The 24,887-nt window shown below is 33.9% G+C and overlaps 1 protein-coding gene across 3 annotated transcripts in view; it reads right to left on the bottom strand.

Moving 5' to 3' along the window:
• Window positions 1–4,055: 4,055 nt before the first annotated feature.
• LOC115623902 overlaps window positions 4,056–24,887 on the bottom strand; it is a 41,145-nt gene continuing 20,313 nt past the window's right edge. Inside the window, exons 4-15 of one of the 3 annotated variants that reach the window (XM_030518457.1) lie at window positions 22,916–23,157; window positions 8,546–8,668; window positions 8,341–8,478; window positions 8,042–8,179; window positions 7,873–7,961; window positions 7,633–7,760; window positions 7,385–7,504; window positions 7,177–7,322; window positions 5,977–6,151; window positions 5,601–5,911; window positions 5,051–5,248; window positions 4,056–4,980 (exon numbers count right to left, since the gene is read on the bottom strand). In XM_030518457.1, the coding sequence (XP_030374317.1) occupies window positions 4,868–4,980; window positions 5,051–5,248; window positions 5,601–5,911; window positions 5,977–6,151; window positions 7,177–7,322; window positions 7,385–7,504; window positions 7,633–7,760; window positions 7,873–7,961; window positions 8,042–8,179; window positions 8,341–8,478; window positions 8,546–8,668; window positions 22,916–23,157 (1,921 nt within the window). In that variant the 3' untranslated portion in view covers window positions 4,056–4,867. The remainder of the gene's footprint in view (window positions 4,981–5,050; window positions 5,249–5,600; window positions 5,912–5,976; window positions 6,152–7,176; window positions 7,323–7,384; window positions 7,505–7,632; window positions 7,761–7,872; window positions 7,962–8,041; window positions 8,180–8,340; window positions 8,479–8,545; window positions 8,669–22,915; window positions 23,158–24,887) is intronic. The other 2 variants (XM_030518459.1, XM_030518458.1) reach the window with 2 other exon arrangements.

Consider the following 24,887-nt stretch of genomic DNA (forward strand, 5'->3'; position numbering starts at 1 on the left):
ATGTCCGTCTGTATGAACGCAAGGATCTCAGAAAGTATAAGAGCTAGAATAACCAAATTTGGTATCGAGATTCTCCTAAGTCCGAGAAAAGACGAGTTTGTTTTTTTCTGATACACCCCCAATTTGTGTTTTTTTCGAAAATTCCCGTAATTTTTATAATTTTAAACTATAATTTGGTAACTACATCCAGTTAGTGATTATCTGTCCGTATGCCAATAGGCCATCATGATAGGTCAATTCTGAAGAAAGTTATAGTCATAAATAACATCGCCGCCCATGGTTGCAGGTACAGGGTATTTAAGCGAGCTCGCTCGACTTTAGCATTCCTTTCTTGTTTCACATATACGATGCCGACTTTAAGCACGCCATTAAAACCAAATCAGTATAATGTAATCTGCATCATTCTATATATGGAAGTGTTCTTGAGAAATATTAACTTCAGAGCTTTCGCAAGAAATACAATTATAATAAAAAAAAAAGGCACCATCGATATTTATCAAAAAAGAAAACCACTCACAGGAAATGGTCGACATAAATCCCTTCAAATGTAATATACTATATAGCCTGGGAGTAAAGTAGCGCCAGATTTCGGAGTCTTTGAGTCACAGCATTATTAGCAAATATAATTCCAAGTCCTTATTAGCGGTCCAACTCCAACTAATAATATTTGAAATAAATGCAAACCACTTTGATTTATTTGTAGTTAATTAGTTCATATTTTTATTTTCATTAGCTTAAAAAAGTCAAAACAAAATATTAACATAGGATTCAAAACATTCACATTGACGAAAAATTCCTTAAGTTGTTCTTCACACACACATCAAACTAAATAAACCGCCTTTTATTGCTGCTGTTTACATTTTTTGCGCTTGTTTGTTGGTTTTTTTTTTGCATTCGTTAAAATAGACATTTAAAATGATTTATAAAACCCTTCAAATATAAAAATCCCTTATCTCTAATGCTTAGCGTGTTCACATCCATCCATACACGCACTGTCCCCGACCAGTACGTACCGTCGCCCTATTACTGCCATCCGGCTGACGGGCGATCTGAGGGTGCGGGTGGACGTGGACCCACACAGCGACTGCAGTTGGCCATACACAAAAAATGGATAAAAATTCAAGCGTTGCTTCAACTATTTACAAAAATACATATGTATGTATGCATGATTTACGTTTGTTGTTTTCGATTTAGTTTTAGTTGGTTGTTTTTTGTTTTGTTTCTTGGTTTCTTAAAGAGAACATCGAAAACTGGTTGAAGAGACAGTGTGGAACATCGGTAACACGTTAGAGTTTTCACAAACAGAATAAGCGAAAGGGGTTTTTGGGGCCAGGATGGGGACGAAACAGTAAAGTGTTTGAGCCTAACAATTGCAAAATAAAATATTTAAGCAATTAATCAAATAAATGCGAGAGATAAAATCATGAGTTACTATTGGGGTATGTTTACACTATCCTTTAAGCAAATATTAGACACTAATAATAATCGAAAATGGGACAGAATTTTGTCTCAAAGATGATATATGATGGCTTCGATTTGTATTTTTTCCGATATTTGCTATAAATATTGGTCTCCAACACAGTACTATCTTATAAATCCGACTCGTCTGTTGTTTTCTGTTGTAGACGACTATCAGACCTTTCACTTTCCGATATTCTTTGATTTCTACGTGAATTTGCGTATTTTGATATTATTTTGAAGATATGATCTTTCTTATGAGATTGTTGAATTTATGGATATTATGTTTTTATAATGGTGTTGTAAACAGAAAAAGTACCTGAAATAAAAACAATACTTTATGAAAATAGTTTAAAATGAATCTAGTTTTTCAAAAACCTATAAATTTATCACTGATAATTAAAATGTATTAAAAACGAATACACATCGGAAGTTCGCTAATAACACTTGTTAATTATTCTTCGGTCATTCGAACAGGGTCTTGTTTTTTAACTGTCGGAATTATATAGATAATACTGTATTTGCTTTAAAAATATGGTGTAAACACAACATAGCTTTTAAATGAACTGATTATGGAGGGGAGCTTGGCTTAATTTTTTTCGATTTTGTTAAAGAATATTGTTTGCAGTTTTGTTGTTAGTTTTGCTTTGTTTTATTCTGTTGTGTGGTTTTAAAATGCATTCTTGCGTTAATCGTTAGTTTTATTATTATTTAATTATTATTACATATTTACTTTTTAAAAGCTGACAACAAATTGAAATACTTATTTAAGAGAGGTACACTCAAAAAAATATGTTAGTTATCGGCTGCAACTGTTGCAACTGCTACGATTTGTTTTGTTGTTTTATCAATTCATGCACTCCAACATACAAATTACTTCTTCTTTGTTTTTTTTTCTTGCTTATTGATTTGTCTTGCCCCGGGCGCCTCAAATCTGTGCACGTGCCTACCCGCCCGTCCCCTGCTAAGTGCTGGAGTGCATGTTTCCGTTACCGTTTGCACTTCTTCTTCTATTTCTGTTACTATTTCTGCTTGGATTTTATGAGCTGGTTGAGTTCCGGTTTTGTTTGTGAGTTTGTCTTTTTGTCTTTTGTCTGGGTACGCCCCTAGCTGTCGTCTGCCGTCTGCTCTTCGAGTTTATATAATTTATGTTTATATATATAACTATATATTTGAAATATACATGTAGTACTTAAAAAGTAACTCTTATGTTCTTCTTAATTCTCGTTTTGTGTGCTCACCATCCTCTCTTCATATTTCCAGATCAAGTCATTGCACATGCGCTCAATCCTCACTCTCCCGCTCTCTGCCTTTCTCTCTTTTGCTAGCTAGCAGTACAGTTACAGTTACATACATTTGCATAAACGCTTTCAATTTAGTTGCTCAATTCGCACATCATTCGCTATTTACAGTGATTTTATTTTTGTGGGAACTCAAATGTTTCAAAGCTTCAAAAATTTCGACTAATTTTATTGAAAATGATTTACTTTTTATTCCTCTTACTTTGTCTACTCCTTGATGCAATTTTTTGCCTTTGCATATTACATGACGAGCTTGACATTTCTATTTAATACATTATTTAGTTTTCTCTTCATTGTGTTTAGTTTTGTTTGGTTTTGTGGGGAGTGGAGGGTTGGAAAAATGCTATTTTGTGTAATCCTTTGGATTCTCGCATACGGGTCTGGGTCTCCTTAATTGCAATTTCAATTTTAATTTTCCATTTAACTGGCCTACGAGTACAACTAAGCTGCAATATATGCTGTTGTTTTTCTTGTTCTTGTGGTTGTTGCTGTTGCTGTTCCTTTCCGCTGCATGTTGTTATTGCTGTTGTTGTGCTGCTGTTCATAAGAGTTCTACACAGTTGTTGTTGTTTATTCTAGACCTATATCACCGCTTAATTGTCTTAAACAATCTAATTATTATGCCATTTTGTTTCGTTTGTTTGTTTGTTTTGTTTAAATATTATGCAGCATTGTTGCGCAATTTGTTTTTGTTGTTGCCACTGGTTGTTGTGTTTAAAGAAAATGATTGATTCGATTACACAATATACATACATATGCATACATATATTGCGATGTCTTTGTGTGTGTGTGCTACTAATTAGATTTGCTCAAATGTTTTGCTCTGCTTTATTATTTTTACTTAATCTTTTTACGCTGTTTTGTTTTTATTAAATTATTATTATAACTATAATGATTTTTCGTACATATGTATGTGTGTGTGTGTTGGTGTTCATTTTGCAAGGTATTAATTATTATGAAACCAATGCGATCCTATGCAAAACATTATTTATATATACTATATATTCATACAATATATATATATGTATTTGTTGTTTAAATCTATGTACTATTTTGCATTTTGTACATAAAAATATATGTATATATGTATATGCCATGTATATATATATATATATATATATATATATATATAGCTTGAACGCATACATCTATTTAACATTGAAAACAGCGCCAAGTTTATTTTCTCTTTTTTTAGCTGCGTGCTTTGTAAGTTTTGTACATTTCAAAAAAAAAAAATATTTAATAAAATAAACAAAAAAATCGATAAACAATTCCAAAAACAAGCACAGAGTTTAATGTTTAAAATGTATAGTTGCTAAAAAACGTTTATAGTATTTGTGTGTAGGAAACATTTTGGAAATGATAAATATAGAAAAATAAATGCATTTAGTTATCGTAGACTTACACGAAAAATATTTTAATAAAAACAAACACCTTTTTCTTTCACTAAAAGTTGCATTTAAAACGAAAAAAGCTTATAGCTTATATTCGTATAGTTGGTTGTTTGTGTGTGTGTTTGCTTTTGCCTTACATTGTTATAAATAAATAGCATTTTTCCCATACATACTAGTATGCTTTCTTCTTTACACTAAATATATAACTGACGCGTTTCACTAAGTAGGCCTAAATACAAACAGCGCTTGCTCTAAGGCTTTATTGCAAACCATTTTCCTTCCATATTGTGAATGTATTTGTTATTCTCTCTTTTTCTTTGCATTTTACTTACACATATATATATTAATATATAAATCTCAAGTTTTATATTTAAGCACTTAAAACTAAACAAAATCGTTAAAGTAAAAGTGTGTTCTCACAATAAACAATAAATTATATACAGCAAAACAAAATAAATGTGTGTTGGTTGGTTGATTTCTTGGTTGGTTTCTTTCCTCCTTACATATACATATGCAATATACAATAAGTCTTAAATGTGTCTTGTATACATGTTCATCGTCTTTTGGGGGCTAGTGTAGCATTAAGAGTAGGGCTTGTTTGGCTCGCCAAGGGACGCTTTTGCAGCATTTATGTTTAGTTTATATATGAATTGTTGTTGTGCAGTCAAAAGTGTTAGCAGCGGCCAATTAAAGCAACCTCATCCATTTGCCCACTCAGCTGCGCAACGCCCTCCATGTCCCCAGACTGGCAACAGTCGCCATGACCAGCCAATTAGCCAAGTCTAAGTGCGTTTTTATGGCTCCCGAGCCCGTTTCACCGCATTTGCCTGTTGGGAAGCACAAGAATTCCAATTAGTGGCCAATTTTTTGCGCAATTGCAATCATTACTATACTTACCAAACACAGACAGATTGGCCACCAGATGGTGATCCGGCGGCTTTTGTGAGCCGCGGTAACAGGCATCGCCAACGACCAGCTTGGCGGCTGTACCCTCCGTGGGCCTATAACTGATGCACACCCCGTGCTTGGTGCTCTTGTGCCGTGCAATTATGTAGGTGGTGCCGTTCTCAGTCCAAGAACCGTGACAGGAATACTCTGAAACAAAGAATAACAAATTAATTAGTATTAGATTTATCGTTAAAACCGATTAGTCGTTCTCTTAAAACCGGCACGAATTTGTTACCAAATTTAAATGCCGTTAGAGGCGACACTATTTTTGTTATGAAAGAAGTGTCTAAAGTGTCATATACTTGGGAATTCATTTGCGGTTAAAAATCAGGAAGACATATTTAGTCTGATCGGAATTGTAATTTAAAAAATTAATATAAAAGTTAATGTTTTTTTAAATGCTTAAAATCTTCACCACTTTCTTTATATTCCGCAAACAACAATAGGAGATTGTTAGGCCCTAGACTAAGCCTAGGTATCATTTAATTGAATTGCTTACCTTCCTCACCATCTTCATTGCACTGCGGACGCACATCTATTAAATTTGGGGCGGTGCAGCCCACCCAGAGTTGGCGTTGCGCCTTATAGTTAGTCACACAGCCGGGCACGTCCCGTCTGTTGCGCGTGGCCACAAGGTCCACGTTCGTCTCGTTGACGGGACTCAGCAGAAGCGTCTGCTGAGTTGTATTGGCGGTGGATGCGGCTGAGGCGGGCACATTGCGTCGACTACGGACGGGCAGGCCTCTGGTGTTGGCACGCCAGGAGCCACGTTCGATGTGTTCGGCATTGCGAAAGCTTAAAGAGCTGTGCCTGCAACGAGAAAGGAGAAATGCTCGTTATTCGACAAAGGGGGGGCTTGAAAGTGGTCGCTATACCCTTTGTGGCCAAAACCGCCAGCATCTGCGCTCTCATGATGATGGTGTCCATGGCCCAGATGCGTTTTGCCATTGTGATTACGTTTGTGGCGTGTGGCCTGATAGGGTGGCCCAATGGCGCCGCGTAAATTGTACAAACCCTCCATGGGGCATATTTGTGGATCCGGATTGCTCGCTGTTGAATGAGAGAAATTGTTTCAATCATAGCTTCATAATACCCATAATAACTAGCATTATCAAATCTTTAGCTGCACAATGTAAAATTTTTCTTAGAAACTTGTACCTAATTATACCATTGCCATGATGAAAATAAATATAATATCTTATCAACTTTTATACTAGGTTTCAATTGTAAAAATCTGTAAAAATCTCCTGTTCCTTGACAAAATAAATATAAAAACTCGAACCGTAGAATCTTTATGGTGGGGAAACAAAACAGTCTTAATTTCAAGTTAATCTAATAATAACAAAAGCATAACATAACAATCAGAAAACTATATTTAAGAGCCGCAAACATATCCAATAAAAAGAACAATTAATAAGAAATTACTGCTTCATCAGACTTCCTACATATTCTCTTTTTTCTGTAATACTAATCATCTTTCAATTAATCCCATTAAGATTAACTCCACGTAAGTTTTATCTGATGTGTAAAAGATTTAAAATATATGTTATTGCTTTATTTGCGTTGAATATTTTAAACAGTTATTTAAGTCGCCAATTTGCTCAACTTAGCCCAAAACCTATCAGGACTTATACATTTCTTAGAGCTAAGTCGGAAATCAAATACACCATAAAATTATTTAAGTACTATATACGACTATCTATTTCTGGGAGTGAAATCATTTATTTTATGTACCATAAAATGGTTTAAGTATACTAAAAAAGCAAAAACATAAAACCGAATGTAGTTACCCTAAACGGTACTTGTAAACCGTCCGACATCGTCGATCCTAACATATTATCTGTGCCCTACAAATATAATTTTCGCTGTCAAAGTAAAACCGTGGGAAGAGTAGTGATCGAAACAAGTAAGTTTCGAAAACTGAATGCAAGACCTTTTTTATAGCAGAAAAGTCTACTAAAGTATAGAACTCGTATTGGTTTTAATTGAGTTAACATCATCTTCATAATATATGTGTGAACTTTGAGAAAATAGTTAGCTCTTTACTTTTAAATGCGGGGTCAAAATGTACGCACCTAACAACGTTATGTAGGCCATCTTATTGATATCAAAGTGATCCGGGGCACAGGCATCCTCCAAGCGTATGGCCGGTTTGCCCGTTTGTATCTCAATGACGTGCGTGTCACGACGATAGAACATCATGCACATGAAACCAGATTGACTGCAAAATTGAGTTTTGTTTAGATGTGAAATGTGGACCCATTTCAATTTCAGGCCACTTACCAGCCCGTTGTGTAGTGCACCACAGCCATCATTTCGGTTGCGGTCTGTTTGTTTATTTGCTCGCAGAACGCACGTGTCTCCATATAGCCGTTGGGCTTAATAATGTGCACGGACCCATCACTGCGGAAATCAAAAACAGGAGACAGGGAAGAGAATTAGAACAATTTTGTTAGCTGACAGTCTGGCCGGCGGCGACGGCAACGGCAACGGCAGCGACGAGTTGAGACGAAAGTGACGCGCTTACTCACTTGGAATGAAAATTGTAGACAGGATTGCCCATGAGAGCATGCCAGTGCCGTGGACCCTTAAACCAGGCTGGAAAATCACATCGTTCTGGGACCGGTGGTTTGCGCAGCGACATTATACGTGAGCCGACCTGCGCGATTCGCGATGCGAAAGGGCGAGAAAAAAGAGAGGGTTGGGGTCAGAAGTTAAGTGAAAATGATTTGGCCGGAAGGCGCGGATGGTTTGTCAGACAAAGTGCTTACATCGGCGCTGTCTAAGCCATTGCAAGTGGCGTCGCCGGATTGTGCGAGCTTATATTCGGCATCCTTGGAGGTTAGCATGCTGGGACCGCCTGCAAGTGCAAAGGATAAAAGGATGTTTAAAGTGTAAACAATACGCGGTTTGTTTGCAGCACTTGTTTCGCTCACTTACCCATCAAGGCGGATATTTTCTCGTAGACAAAGCAACGATAGCGCTCCTCATTCGAGATGGCATGATGATGCGAAACCAGGCCAACCAAATAGCGTGAGTTGCCATCCTTCCAAGTGGCCAGACAGGTTAATTCCTCGACTGCAAAAGGAAATAAAAAGATATGAGGGCGAGTGGTACAGAAAAATCATACGTTATTGTCAGGAAAGCAAAAGCAATAAAAAGTACAAACTTCAGAAATTCTTACTTATGGTACCATTATTTATGCTCTCATATAATTATAGTATAGAGTTTTAACTTACCGGTACTCTCGGTGGCCAGCACATCGGGACAGGCCTGAAAACTGAGCAGCAAGCGACTGTCTTCGGTGCAGCTCTCAATGTTGGATACAGGGAATTTGCACTCGCCATGACCACGATTGTAGGTGAAGATGAAGGGACCTAGAACAAATAAGCAGAACAGTTTGAAATTTTGGTCTTAAGATGAGGAGCTGAGAGTTATACGCACCTTTCAGAGGACATTTGACCGGTTCGGCGCTCTCTCGAAACAACGAGTATAGGAGCGCATCGCCCGGTATTTGATCGCAGAGATTCTGTAAAGTCTCACGGCCCTTGCAAAAGTCTGGGGGACATGATTATTTTAAAAGCACAAACAAAAATTCAATTAATGCAAATAGCAAATGATATGTCGTCGACAAACACATAGAAGTAGGAAGGAATAGTAGCAGTAGTAGAGTAGTATTGGTAGTAGTAGAAGTTGTGGTGGTAATAGTAGTAGTACAAGTACTAGTTGAAAAGGAAAGTAGTAGTAGTAATAGGCATTGGTTAGGTTAGTAGCAACACATTAAAGAAAGTTAGTCAAAGATTTCAACTAAAAGAAAATTGTAAGTAAACAATGTCTACAAAGGAGCTAAAAGATTTCCCTAGCATAGCAACCAAAGCTGCCGCTTTGAGGCACGGTTAGGCGGGCACAGTCGTGGTGCACAGTTCTGTGGCACAGTCGTGGTTTATTGACGACAATGCTGACCGCAAAGCATGCCACTGCAATTTAGCAGAGAAATTTGTTTAATTAAGTGGCGGCGGCTGCTTGTTGATGTGAAGAGAGAAAATTGCGGAAAATAAATGGCAATGTGCAGCTCTTTAAATCAGCAAAAATGTCGCGCGCACTTTGCCCGAACCGAGGTTACGGCCCCCAACGGCAGCTTCGAGTGCTACACAGGAGGAGAAACAACAACAATTTCTGTTGAATGTAATATAGTAGTAGTAGTAGTAAGTAAGTAAGTATGTTTAAAGCAGCGTTAAGAAATGAATCAAAAACAAAAGTTCAGTCTTTTCTTTTCATTTTTTTTTTTTTGTATGTATAGAAATATTTTTGTTGTATTTGGTTTGCCTTTACACGCAATGCCAAACTTTGTAGCCTTTTGAGTCGTCAGGGACTTTGGCAGCATTGTTTGGCCAACTTTAGAACTTAACTGAAAAGCACAACACGTTAAAAACTAAGAATGAGAATAACACAAATACATGGATTTTGACTGCTTGCTGCAGCCAAAAACAAAATGAGCATACCAGTTGAATAAAACAGAAATATTTTAAATTAAATTATGTTGTAAAGGAATAACTAGTATATTATACTTCTTTTTTTTTGCTTTCAAAGCAAACGCGCGCGTGGCACATATATATTATCGTACTTTTTTTTTCTGGTAAAGGGTCCTCTCTTTGTTTTCATACTTTTAAATGTAGAGTTGTGGTAAAAGTTAATTGTAACTAAAATGTTTTTATTTTCAAAATTTTTATAAACACATAACAACAACATACAGGCATATAATTGTAGTACAAAATGTGTACAGCTAAAAGGCACAACAAATAGGTTTTTCTTTTTTTTTTTTTTTTTTGGTTTCAACTACTAAATTAAAAAACAGGCGCCAAAATGTACAACAAACACGCGCAGATTTAAAGCGTTTGGGTGCGTTCAAAATAAATAACAACAACAAAAAAGTAAAGAGACTAAAATGAAAATGATGTACTGTGGAGAGTAGTTGTGGTGGTGGTAGTGTGTGTGGCCAAATGGCAGGAGAAGGACTCGCCAGGGAGTGGGAGTGTGGGTGGTAGTGGTAGTGGAGGGATAGGTGGTCAGGTTTTTGAATAATGGTTGTAATTAAGTAGCAACTACGCTTTATGAGTTGTACAAAGCATATCGCAAACATAGGTGTACTTAGCTGAGAGTGTATATGTATGTGTGTGTGTGTGTCTATGATGGATGGAGTTGTGTGTGTGTGTGTGGTCAGTTTGCAACTATTAAGCATTTGGAGCATATAGTAGTACGAGTACATATATCATGACAACAACAAAAAACGACACATATAAAAAGTAAATTATAATACTTTGTAGTTGGGGTTACATTTTTTTTTGTTTCTGTGTTTTCTGATATCAGTGCGCGCACACACACACACACACACACACACACACACATGTACATATATATATATATAAAACAGGCTATGTAAGATTAGTTGTAGCCCAAAACACACACAACATTTAGAACAGAGTATGAAAAATGACAGAGCTATATAAAAAGGAGTTAGAGAGCTTGTAAGTTAACCCGAAAACGACAAAATGAAAAAATACAACTGAGAGCAGAAATTGTTGAGTTTCATGTTTAAATTACATTAATTAAATTACACACACGTTAAAAGGTAACTCAAGAAACGGAAGAATGAAAAAATATGAACACGTAGGTACACACACACACACATATATACATATATACGTATATATATATATTTATTTATTTAAACGAAATGTAATGAGAAATGAAGAACATACAACATTGAAGTGAACATATACAGCAAATAGTAGTAGTAGTAGTAGAAGAGTAGTAGAAGTACGAATAGAGAGTAGTAGTAGTAGTAGGGTAGTAAGTTAAGTAAGTTAAGTAAAGTAGTAGTAGTGGTTAGGCAGTTGGGGTTAGGCAGTAAGTAGTAGTATTAAGAAGAAAGTACATAAGAGTAATTGTTAAATGAGACAATTATACTAGCGGTCACCGGGCAGCCCATCCCAACATTTCATCATCATATACAAATATGTATACAAAATATATATATATATATATATTTAAATCTTTTTTTGTAGTTGTTTTCATTTCAAATTCTCATTTGGCATGGCATAGCACTGCTTGTGCTGATGTACATTTAACATTTAACAAAATGTTGCTGATTTCCTTTGCATCTATTTTGTTTCTGTTATGTTTTTTTCTTGCTTTTTTTCGAAATTGAATTAGAAAAACAAAGTGTGACAGAGTAAGTAAAAAAGAAGTAATGAGCGTTCTGCTGTTTTTATTATTATACAAAATGTGTTGAATTTTGTTTTCAGGCTTTATACAAACAAATTAAATCTGTGTCTCGTTAATTAAAAGGAAAAATGTAAGGAAACAGGGATTGGGGGATTTGCTGGCGGACGACAAGCAATGGAAACTCAACAAACCGTTACGAGGATTTTAAGCCATTATGAAGTTTGATGGGCAAGAATACACTTTCCAAGATTTGCAAATGCATGGAGCTGACACCATAACACTTAATATAAAAATTGAGATCATAAACAATCCACGGAAAACGTTTACTTAAACGCCTACTCAGCCTAGAACTGCTGACATAAATGAGGTCTAGTCTATATTTGAGAAGTTTTCATTAATAAATAAATAAAGAAAAAAAATTATTATATTATTATTTTTATGAAAGAGTAAAATTTCTCATTAAAAATTCAAATTTCTAATTATTTATGAATTGAGGTTGAGGCTTTTATATCAGAAGAATAATAGTTATATTATTATTATAATAATAATAAATATTCTCCTACCAACAAATGGAGTGGCCATTTATGGTAAAAAATTGTACTGACAAAAATAGTGTTGCATACCCGCAAGGCGCACGAAACTGATTTCGAATTGGCAGGCACACATCAAGGCAATGCAATCTCTAATCAAACATTGTGGAACTCATTTAATGAACTAAAATTTTAACCTCGCACTACAAATGCATTAAAAATTTACTTTGTTTCATAATTAAATCAGTTTAAATATCACACTTGTATATTTTTAATACTCCACACATGCATTTTGGAAATTGTATTTTATCTTTCGACTATGCCGAAACATTGATTTTCACTCGCTGCTCGATTTACTGTACAAAATGTTCATTAATTTGTCTTTTTTTATGTTTGCTTTGGTATAATGATTTTGTTAGCATTTGAATTAATAAACATTGATAATCATCATAATCATGTACAAGAGGGTTATATTATGGAGAAATTTAAATTCAACTTAAACGATTCAATTGGTGACAACAGTAGTAAAGTTAAACAAAAGGTCAATGTATATGTAGGTATGTACTAACAAACAAACAAACAAACGAATACAATTAAGTTATTTTTGTTTTGTACAAGGAGTAGAAAAGAGTTATTTACAGCGTGTGTGGATAAATGAACTTACTTAGTTGAATTTTCATAATTTTAATATACAATTCATTAATGTTGTTTTTCTTTTCTGTACAATTTGTTAGACAAGAGAGGAAATGGATTGAACATAAACATAAATGTAATCATAAAAAAATAATAATATTAATATTATTATTATTATGTACGTGTATAAGTATACGAAACGACAAATGAAGGGAACAATGAAAACAAGGCATAAAAATCAAGACGAACGAGGTTTATGGCACACAACTTTTATGTACAATTGACAATCGCACTGAGCCGCAACAGCGCCAACAAATTAATAGAACAACCAACCGAATATAACAACAAGAACAACAATAACGAAATATCAACAAAAACAGCACATAAAATACTGCATAAATAAATGAAATAAATTGAAATGAAAATGGCAATGTGAAAATATATGCATACATATACCTATGTATAGCGAAAACATCAACAACAACAACAACAGAAAATCGAAAATAAAAGAAAACAACATCAGTAACAGAGACACGCAAAATTGGTTGACACCGAGCGAAATAAACCAAGCGCCGACATAAGGCCAGCTCAATATTTTTTCTTCCTCCTTTTTTCACGCTAGGTAAATACGCTTTTATATACCGACAGCACACAAAACTGTACCGTCACACGCAGCCCCCGAAAAAAAAAAAAAATAGTAAGTAGAATGGAAAAAGGGCATGAAAATGCCCAAAAACTATATAAAATAAAAGTGGAGTTGGCGGACTAACTGGCTGGATGGCTGGTTGGCTGGTTGGCTGACTGTCTGACACGTTGTTGGTACGACTAACAAATTACCCAGTCAACGTACCAAAAGCAGGTTGAACCTCACACACTCCCGCATCCCCACGCCCACACCCGCACATACAGCAAAGCACACACACACCCACACTTGCACGAAACGCCCACGCATGTACCCAGTAGGACCAAATACAATATTTATTTGTTTCTGCCAAAATAATTCGGTCTTTAAAAAGCCCTTTTTACAAAATGAAATATGCAAATATTACTTGAAAGAAGCTCTTTTTTCAGTAGCTACTGATTTTTGAGCCTTGAAAACTACTGAAAATTGAATCGTTTAGGCTTTTAATCTCATGACAAGCCTTTTCAAAAAGTATAATTGAATTATAAGCTCAAAGCTAAGCAGCTTCGTGTAAAACTACTAGCTAGAGAATATGATGGAAAAACAGAAAGTGTATATTAAGAAATTGCTGGAATTTCTGGGGTTGCGTTTGAAATTCGTTTGTGTGTCAGAAAAGTTTGAAGAAAGTAAATTGTAGAAAAAGCGCAGATAAGAAAAGTGACTTTTTCATCAAATGCCGATTTTTTTACCCTTAAAACTCGTTATGTGTTTCTTTTTCCCCATTTTCTTTTCTGAAATAAGTTTAGTAAAAGTAAAGATTTGAATCCTCACATCATTCTAAATTACAAATTAAAGGAACCTGTAGCAACCGAACAATTTGTTTTGGAAAACCAACTCCCTTTTCTTTGTACATATTTAGAAAAATATATACCATAACTACAATTTAAAGCTCAATTCTTTAAAAAGTGAGTAGTTAGGAAGTAATGTTTCTAAAACGACAAACAATCCATCACAGAATGCAGTTTTAAATCACTAAAACGTTTTATTTTTTTAAGCAATCAAAACCTTTTTTCTTGAAAATAGAGACGATATTTTAGATTTAGTCTCCTAAGAAAAGTGAGAACTACTGAAAATATAACTTGAAAATGTAACAAGTTACAGAAGTAACTTCCTTCCCAAAAGGAGCAAACAAATGACAAATTAAAATCCCTATGCAGTATTTAAAAAAAAAACAATCGTTACACGATCCTTTTTGCGTTTCTCCCTTTAAAAGAAGTATTTGCCTATTCAAAAATTGTTCAAGAGCATATGGACATTGTTTTCTTATAGAAATCAGCGTGGAAAAGGTCAGTTGGTGCTACTGGGTTGGGTCACTTGGGGATCTCAGGCAAACACCTACAACAACAACCAACACCCAACCATACATTACGCCCCAATGGAATTTTCGTAACGTTGCGTTGCTCGTGCTTGGTGTGTAGGAGTGGGTGAGTGTGTGTGTGTGGATTCGTATGTTTGTGGGTGTATGGATGGGTGTGTGGTTGTGCGCGCGTGTAGTTGGCAGGCATAAAAGGCATGGCAAACATTTTTACAGACATTTGATTAAATTTAAATATCCTTGTACCTAAATTGGCTAAGGTATGTTTGTTACGTTGCCAAAAAAAGGAAATAAAAATACAAGGTAATACAAGAAAAAAGAGAACAAAACGGGCATAAAAAAGAAGCCCAAGTGCTGTAGTAATAAAATATAAAGTCAGGACGCGTCTCAAAATTAACGCCAAAATTGCAATTGAAAAGAAAAGTGAACGGAACGAGCCGAACTATACTGAACTGAACAGAACGGAATAAAATGAAAATCAAATAAACGAATGAACGAAACATAAAAGCCAACGACGTAGTTTTGCTTAATTATTTTAATTATTTTAAATTCTACTTCCCAAAGCCAGCCCCCACTCCCACTCCCACTTCATTCCCACTTCCCAATTTTCTACAAAACACTCTATATTTCTGCACAGGTAGAGATTGCAATTAAAATGATGGCAGGGTTGCCATCATCATCTTCTTCATTGAATGCATCAGCATTCTCATCATCATTATCGCCATCATCCTCATCATCATCATCTTCATGGACATTGACTGCCTTTGCTTCTGGTTCTGACTCTGGCTCTGATGGCTCGACTGATGTTTTTCTGCTTTTTATGCAAAATGCAAATAAAAACCCGTCGTCGTCTCAGAAGCAATACGCAAAATGCTGGCGCTAAAGAGCGAACACAAAAAACTATACTATATACTCTAATATAATTAAGTAAGCAAGTAAATTCGCATATAAAAGGGTGAAAACTAGGGTTCGGTGGTGTCAAGTACATAGCAATGGCTAAAAGCAAAGTAAATGCCACCTAGCAAGTACTTACGGGTATGTACGCGTGTATGTATGTCCGTCTGTCTGTCTGTCTGTATGCATATCTGTACGTATGTGTGAAATTGAATTCTGCTGCTCTGTTTTTGTTGGAACATTGCAAATTATACGAAATGTTTAAGCGCAGTTCTGTGTTTTTTGGCTAATGTTCTTTTTTTTAGATTCTATTTTTGTTTGGAAGTTGTTTGTTTGTTTTGTTTTTATAAAGCATAACTTGGGATTTGATTCATTTTTAGTAGCTTTTTAGAAGTTGCGCTCTGGAGTAATTCTGAATTTTTAACATGGTGAATACCTGAATTAGTGAGATATTCGAAAGATTAGAAGCTGAGTTATAATCGTCAGTTCGGTTTGCTCTAATTTTTGATATAAAATATAATTTTATCATATGTCGACTATATTTTTATATTTGCAAGCATTATTTTATCACATTTGGAATGCTTTTATGGACATTCAAAAGATATGTAAAGATAAATAATGATGATCAGCAGTTGACAAAACTTACGAGTTATCTGCCCGAACTTACCAACTGAAGACTGGTCAGGCATGATTAAATGCTTCCAATCCGATAAAGAAACAAAGCGCAAAAATGATCTGATTATTAGATCTAAGTAATTAGAAGGTAACAATAAAAGCATGTTCGAGCTATCATGGTTCGGTTCAGATGGTGCCTAAAAAAGGGTTTATTAAGAGCCACTGAGTACGCTTCTATATTGCCTCTGTCTGTCTCTAATTAAATAAAAGACTTATAATGAAAAGTATATGTCTGTAGGCTCTGTTGAACCTATTCAAAATTAATAATATTGGTTTACAAAGGCCGAGTTACTCATCAGCAATAAAATGAATTTTATAAAGTTATTAAATTGTCAGTATATTTCGATTAGAAGCTTTTGTTGAAAATTGTGTTTGCTTGTATATTCCTAGTGTGTAATCGAGCTTCAGTGCATACGCCCATTACACACATTCTAAACATATTGTCAAGTCTGTAACACCATTAGAAAGCTCTTTTGTAATATATGCCGCCTAAATACCACCACCTAACACTAAAGCAGACATTGATCCTTTTTCTTGTTCCACACAAGTGAAAACGACACTCTGCATTAGACAAACAATTAACAAGGATTTAGTTGTTAATCCTATTCAAGTTTTAGTAATTTAAACTGTCTGCTGCCTAAGTCCAATTATGGGCAACCAATTTCTTTGCTTGGCATATGTGTGTGTGTGTGTGTGTCTGTCAGTGTATTTGACAGGACTTTGTGGCATTTAAACAAATAAAGTGTAAAATATAAAAGAGAAAAATATACTAATTTCATTGATTTCGCCACATTCGAGTATGTAGCTCAAAAATTCAATGCAAAGACTATTTAAAGAGCTATAAAATGTTTGCTTGCCTTTTCATGTCATACACACACACATACATAAACACACACACCAACACCCAACACCAACACGCACTTGTGTACTTGTGCGTATGACATTTGAATCAAATAATGACATAAACTATAATGCTTTTGTGCTATTGGAGCTTTTGTTTTACGGGCTGGTAATCAAAATAAACTGCCGCCCACCTCACGCCTGAAAGGCCCAGCCTTTTGAATAATGCATAAGACCTAAAACTCTCGTTTAATATTTAAACAAAATCAAATCAAAAAACAAGCAACGCACACAGCCAGCGCTGGAGATGAGCAAATGTCGTGAAATTCGATATTCTTGGAGTGAACAATCATCCTTGGTTGGCAGTTTTTAAAGTAATTTTGCTAAATATTTGGAATGTGAATCATTCTTAAATTATGAGATACAATCTCGAAGAATAATAGCACTTTAGGCGCTGCGGATTAAGCCCTAGAAATTTTGTGAGGGCTTGACATTTCACCGAAAACAAATACATTTTGGTTGATATCTATATTATTTTTAAATGGGTATCATTCTAAAGCTTCAAGCTTGTAAACAATTTTCAATCTACAATTTAATTAAAATATCCATGCTGCGCTAAAATCTTTTATTTAGATTTGGTTGGTTGACACCTACGTATTCGCCATTTCAAGCGACCAGCATTAACTTTAGGAATTGTCTACTTTATTCATATCAATGAGCATTATATTTAGGAAAGTGGCTCTTTCTTTATTTCCCAAATGCTATTAGTATTTATAATTTAGTGCATGATAACGGATTTACTTGTAATTACAAAGAGCCAAGCTGCGTTAACGTTAGAAAATATATTTAAAAGTCAATCGGAAACACCATATGTATAATAAGCATTTGATAAAGCTCATGTTAAACTGTTCGTTAAATAGCTGTCTTTGATCTCCAAAATTCGTCTCTTAGCTTATCAGAAATATTTTATTATACATACGAGTATTATAAAATTGATTAAATTTTGTAATCGCAGCTATTTGTGGCTCCCATCATGAAAAAAATGAAACCAACATCAACATTTGATTTTTCATCTATTCGGTACATGTAGCTTTTGAATTTTTAAAAGCTAACTATGCTCATCTCTATATCCAGTCACACAGCCAGTATGGCTCAAGTCGGAAATATCAAATTGGAGCAGAGTGGAGGGAGGCGCAAGGCTGTGGGGCGTACCACAAGCCGTCGCTCAGCCATGAGTTGGCATTCTATGGAGGCAAGTTGACTAGCTAACTGCCTGACTGACTGCCTGACTGACTGACTGACTGGCTGGTTGGCTAAGTGGGCGGCGGCTGATGGGCGGTATGTTGGCATACAATACTGTGCCACACCACTTAAACTAATTTGATTTCTATTGAAGTAAACAAATAATAAATAATGAATTTACATTTCTATACGTGCTTTAAAAGCAACGCCCCACAGACATGACGTTTGCAACGCGTATTGCCTCCGCTCCGGGTCCTTCTCTGACTGCACCTTTCCCAACATCCAAGTGGATACATCTGTCTGATATGCGGTTTAAATTCATGTATGCCTCTTAGTCTGTGCTACTTATATTACGTGCCATGTGAGATCATCATCGTCATCATCCTCACCAGCAGCATCATCATCGTCATCTACTTGTATGCAGTTGTTCTTGGCTTTAATTGCACTTGCCTCTCTGCGACTCTATAGTTCTATAGCTCTACGGCTCTATTGCTCTATGCTTCTGCTTATAATTAGGCAGAAATGAAAAGAAAATAACTCGACACTTCAGCGAAATGAAGAAATAAACGAACTAAAGCAACTGGTACTCAAAGAATGTGTTTGAAAATGAAATAGCGACGCCTCGCACTGTCCAACTCGCGACTTGAAAGCTATTTTTATATACCTACATACTACCCGTACATAGGTAAGTATATACACAAGTATGTACGCGCCCGACGCGCTTTATTTTTAGGCACAAGGATTGAACGATTCGGCAAGACACACAGGATACGAGCAGCTCACAGAATGAGACAAATTGTAATTCGAAAATAAAATGCATGAATACATACATACTTTCCATTTGAGAAATTATGCTCAAAAAATACTAAAAATATATATATTTTTAAACAAAGACTTAAACATTTTAGTCATTGCTGTTACTGCCGCCGTTGTTGCTTGAATTCTTATAAATAAATCATTATTAAAATGGCAAACAACCAAAAATTGTTGGGTAAAACAAACTAAAGAGCCTTAGGCGTGCAAATCAAACGTAAAGCTTAACATCATATTTCGTTAGTGCTTTTGGTCATTTTTCGGTTTATGGGTTTCGGGCTATAGCGAGAAGGAAATAAATATACATATAGTATGTATACAATATATATATACATTTATATCATTTACATGTTTGCTAACAAATTTTTAGTTTAATTCAATTTCAAAACGTCTCTGCGAAACAAAATGCTATTTACAGTGAGACCTCCATAGAAGTACGATGCTACTAATATCTTAGGTGCGGCATAATGCTAGGGGATGTGTTGCTGAAGCAATGATATAGAACATAGATTTCTTTCTCCAATCATGAGATAAATATGGTTTATTTTATTGCTAGAATCGCTCTAATGTTCTAATAAAAAGAACATAATATCCAGTGCATTGTAGTATTAGTTTTTTATAAACAGAACAATATTATTGTTCGTTAAATATCGAAATATACTTTTCTATATTGTGTCAGGGACACAAATGTAAAGCATTTTGTTTTCCATGTTGCAATACAAGTTTACAATTAATTAAGTCATTCATGCTTGTCAAAATCAATTTCAATACTCTTATAGTCTCTGACCTATAAATGTTTGTTCTTCTTACAAAATTTTACGTTATATTGTTTTCTTCGAATTCTCAGAGTAAAGTAACCCACCCTGCAATCCATTTCAAACGTTCAAATACGAATTCGTTCGATACTTTAAAAAAAATAGTCATTTAATTTCTTGAAATTCTCAAAGATCTAGTACCCAATTGAAGTATAGATGTTCTACATATAAATACAAATCGACCCTTTTCATACTTCTAAAATAAAATGGTTTTGGTACCTTTAAATACAAATAGATTTTATGGAAAAATATATTTGATTTAAATTGGTTGATATGAAATCTCGAGAGCCCTTTGATGGTATTTGATTGCGAGTGTATTTCTCAAGTTCGAAATTGCGAAATCGTAAATTTTATACTGACATCGATAGGTTATGCACATGACCGGATCTAACAAGAGGTGGCTAAATGCGCGTAAAATCGAAACATACTGATCTTGTTTTTGTGGATTCACATTAATTTGGTTGGGAATTAGAACTTTTTCTTTTTAATATTTTCCTTAAGGTAATGTTGATGTTGAAGAAATATCCTAATACCCATGAACGACTGGACAGATTCATAAACTTCTGTACGAAAACAGAATTTTATAAAACAAGGAAATTTGCGACAGCTTTCACAACTACATTTATTATCGTTATCGAAAACTTAATAACGAGGCCTCTTTCGTCGTTCTTTAATCAACTATCGCCTCCTTCATCTTACCAAAAACGTTTGTTGTATTTGTATACAGCTGTGGTAAAGCTAACTGCTATGTAACTTGAATAAGTACGGCAATTCTTTGGTAATCTAATTAGACAGGTCAACTATCGCTCCTCCATCTTCTCAAAGTTGTTGTTATATACAAGTACAGCTGTGGTAAAGCTTACTACTTTAATAACTTTAATAAGTACAGCAATTCTTCGTTAGGAATCTAATTGGACAGGTCAGTAAGTCTTAAATCCCTTACCTTTTAGTTGAAATTATTGTGTTACCGATATGATGTGTTGTCCAACTTAGTAGGGATTTCACTGTACATAAGCATTTGTTTGCAGTTGATATTCGTATCGTTGTACCGATTTATATTGTTGCTGTTCTTGTTGGTATTATTGTTGTTCTTTTTGTTCTGTTGTTGGCTATTAGTTTGTGTGTGTTATGCTATTATTATTATAGTGCGTGTGTCGGTCGTCGATGGTTTTGATTTCGCATGAATTTGGATGAATTTTATTTACAAATGAGTCGAAACGACGACATGAGCGACAACCACGCCCCGCCCAGCACCAAACCCCAATTATATGTATTTGTATGTTTCTATATTTATGGATAAAGTTGAATGTAAATACAAAAATGTTGGTTGGTGCGTATTATTTGTACACAAGAGAAAAAAAACATTGAAAATAATCAAAAAACTATACAAATTGAAACGCGTAGTGTAGAAAATTTGCTGCATGTGGCGGCCATTTGAAAAATGTACAAAATTTCATATGCAAATTTCAAAACCCAATCAAACTTATTTATACACGAGTGTTGTATATGTGTATGTATGTACATATGTATGCGATTCAACTGTACATAACACACACACACGGACACACATAAATATATATATAGATATAGTAGATGGGGAAACAAATATGGATATGCGTTGGTTTTGATTTGTTTTTTTTTTTTGTTGTTGTTGTTGTAGTAGTTGTAGTTGTTATTAATATTTATTATTGTTGTTGCTGTTGCTGTTGATGATGTGGAGTTGGAGTTGTTTAAAAATATTGAAGTAAAGAAAATATACATATCATATAAATATTGAATAGAGATTGCAAATATATAGATATATATATAAATGTTTCATAATAAAAATATATATGAACAAACAATTGGTTTTTTGTTAAGGAACATTGGTTTTATATATTTACAAAATTTGTTTTCATATTGTTGCTGTTGCTGTTAATTATTTACAGTTAAAGTGAAACGCAAAACGTTCGGTCGTTGGAACCAACAAATCAAAAATCAAACCAATAATCAAACCAAATACAAATAAAAATATGGATTATTGGTTTCTTCTTCTGCTTCTTCTTTTAATTCGTATTTATTTGGTTGGGTTTGCAATTCAAAATAGTTGTTTAATTTTTTTTTACTAACGCGCGCTATTTCGATTGTTAATTAAATATTTTTCCTTTTTCTTTGGCTCTAAAATTTTTGCTGATGTTTTTTTTGTTGCTGCTGTTGTGCTTGTTGTTGTTGTTGTTGTTGTTGGGACGGGTTAATCTGCTATTCCGCTAATACGTTTGAAAATCGCAACTAAGTAGCTTAATTGGATTGACACTAAGTTGATAATTTGATAGTAGTTTGTAGTTTGTTGTATCTTTTGGATAAATTGCAACGTGTGTATGTTGTTGTTGTTGTTGTTGAGAAAAATATACAATTTGTTTGTTATATATGCATATATTTTTGTTATTTAGTTGTATATATATACGTTTTGTTTGATTTTATTTGGATTTATTCATTTATTATCAAAGTAAGTGAGTTCAAGATATACATATATATATATATATATATATATATAGAGAGAGAGAGAGAGGACCCTTGCCATGACAAACGTAAACAAGTTTGTTTGTTTTTGTTTCGTATGCAGAGTATTTGTTGCTGTTGTTGAGACTATTTACAAGTTTGGTTTGGTTTTAATTTTTTTTTTTTTTTTTTTTTTTTAATATCAAAAAATTTGCATTAACGCCAACGCAAGTTGAAGAAATAACGAAATGAAATTAATTTGAAAATTAAATTATATTGAAAAAAATGATAAATGTAAGTTAACAAATTATAGATAATAATTAAATTTATAATAATAATGGGTAATTCAAATATAACCTGCTGTTTATGTGTTTTGAGTTTAAAACGTGTTGATTTACTTTTCAGTTTTTCAAAAGCATAAACTTTTGTTTTTTGTTTTGTTTTAATTAAAATAATTAGCGCTTAAATGATGAGTTAGAATGTTAGTCATGTTTGTTTAACTAAAGAGAGCATAAGATGTTAAATGTTAAAGAGGGAAAATGAATATGAATAACTGGTATTGTTGAAAATAGCGAGTTAAGAGAGATAGTTTCTTTGTATATTGCTTAGGGTTTTATGTTTTTTATAAATATATTGTATGTATAAAGTAAAAAATATAAAGTTAATGCTTACAATCATTCATATCGTCATTGGATCTCATTATGTACTGATCCGATGATGATAGTCTTGAATGCCCGTTCGTATTGGGATGAGCTCCCCCCCTATGATCACTTTGTTTTACAGAGCTACGCATCGCCAGTGCAGATGGATTCGACTGATGCATATACATACTATCACCTTCGCACTCACTTTCTTTATACTGGAGCACATTTTTATGCTTCTCATAGATAACCAGGCACCGATGACATCCTTTCCTAAAAAAGTTTTTGGTTGCAACGAAAAGTTTTGGTTGGTTGTATTGTATTTTGTATTTTGGTTTTGTATATATGGTATGGGTATGGATTTTCTTTTTCAGATTTATTTTTTTTTTAGTTTCGATTGGTTAGTTTTGTTCAGTGTACGTTGGCTTTTTTGCGAGGTTTTGCGATTTGAAGTCAAAACAAGAGGCTTGAAAATTAAAGATGTTTTTTTTTTTTTTGTTGTTTTTTAAGGCTTCTTAACTATAGTAGTAGTAGAGTAGAGTATTGGAAATGTTGCTAAATGTGGGCGTTGCTGATGTTTATTGTTAATTGGTTCGATAGATAATGACATGTATTGAAAATCAAAGACATAGTGCAAAATAACTGAAGAACACAAGGGGGCTCCCCCACGATTATGTCGCTCCGGTTCTTTTGGAACAAAAAAAAAAAACTAACAAACAAACAAATGTTTTGTTGATATGTAGTAGTAGTAGTTGGGTTCACTTTATAAGCGTAAAGTATATGCAAAAATCCCAAACTCAACTGAACAAACATGTAAGGCTATGAGGTACCACTTTGAACTCTGGTTTCGATATCATGTCTCATGAATCCAGTAGCATTAAATGAGCACATTTTTAATAAGCACTATCTATAGATACTATATTATCTAAAACCAGTTTCATGTGACACCGCAATTACTCCTTGAAGTTTAGCTTTATCTTTCAAAAATTAAAACTAAGTTTCTGTTATATATTTAGAGTAGAAGTAATTGAAAAAAAATATATTGGAACGAACTCAAAGGACGTTACACTCAATAAAGAACTGAAATTGTACAAACACAAGATATATATTATATTGATATATATTCTTTAAAAGTGATGTTAAAGAATGTTTAATAGACGAACGCAAGAGTTTAAATCAAAAAGTAATTTTGTTTTTTGTTTGTAGTTGTTGTTTTTTTTTTAAAGGGTTAGGCAAAATGTTAGGGTTTTGTTAGTTTCCTAGGCACATACGTTCATGTAGTACGATACTTGGACTCGTTTTGTTTTTAATAGTATGTTACGATATTTAATTAAAATGAGCGGAATACGACAAAAATTTGTACAAAAATAATTCATTATAAGCACATATGTAGGTACAAAAATGTATTTGAAAAAAGGTGGCAAGCGTCATTGAAAGTAAAATGGAATCAGAGCGCATTTATAATTAGCCATTGTTGTTGTTAAACAATTTTATCCATTTTACAATCAATTTCGTTATAGGTATAGAGTATTAGATTTAAAAAACAGTCTTCCTTTTGTTAGAAAGTAAATGAAAATCAAAAAGCATTTTCACATTTCAGCTACAAATCAAAAATCGTATCACTTAGCTTAATAGGCATAGGATTGATTATTCATAATATGTAATATACTTATAGATATAGTATATAAATATGTATATATTGTATGGAGGAACATGACAGAACGTAAAAGTTTACGGCACAAAAAACAAAAATTAAAACTGCACTTTGGTTAAATATTCGTTTGGTTTCATTTTTTTTATTTGATATTATTTGAGTTTTAGTAAAAAGCAGTCGAGTTTCATAAAACAGTTTTCGTTTTCTTTTGTTAACATTAAAAAACATTCATAGCACAAAAAAGTTTTTTTTTAGACTGCGAGTCTAAAATGAAACTGAAAAAAAAAATGGAACTATTTTTTGTATTTGTATTTCTTTTCTGTATATAGCACAAAAAAGCAAGTATTGT

This window comes from Scaptodrosophila lebanonensis, unplaced genomic scaffold (genome assembly GCF_003285725.1).
Source record: "Scaptodrosophila lebanonensis strain 11010-0011.00,11010-0021.00 unplaced genomic scaffold, SlebRS2 tig00000053-arrow-pilon, whole genome shotgun sequence".
In the NCBI taxonomy this organism is placed as follows: Eukaryota; Metazoa; Arthropoda; class Insecta; order Diptera; family Drosophilidae; genus Scaptodrosophila; species Scaptodrosophila lebanonensis.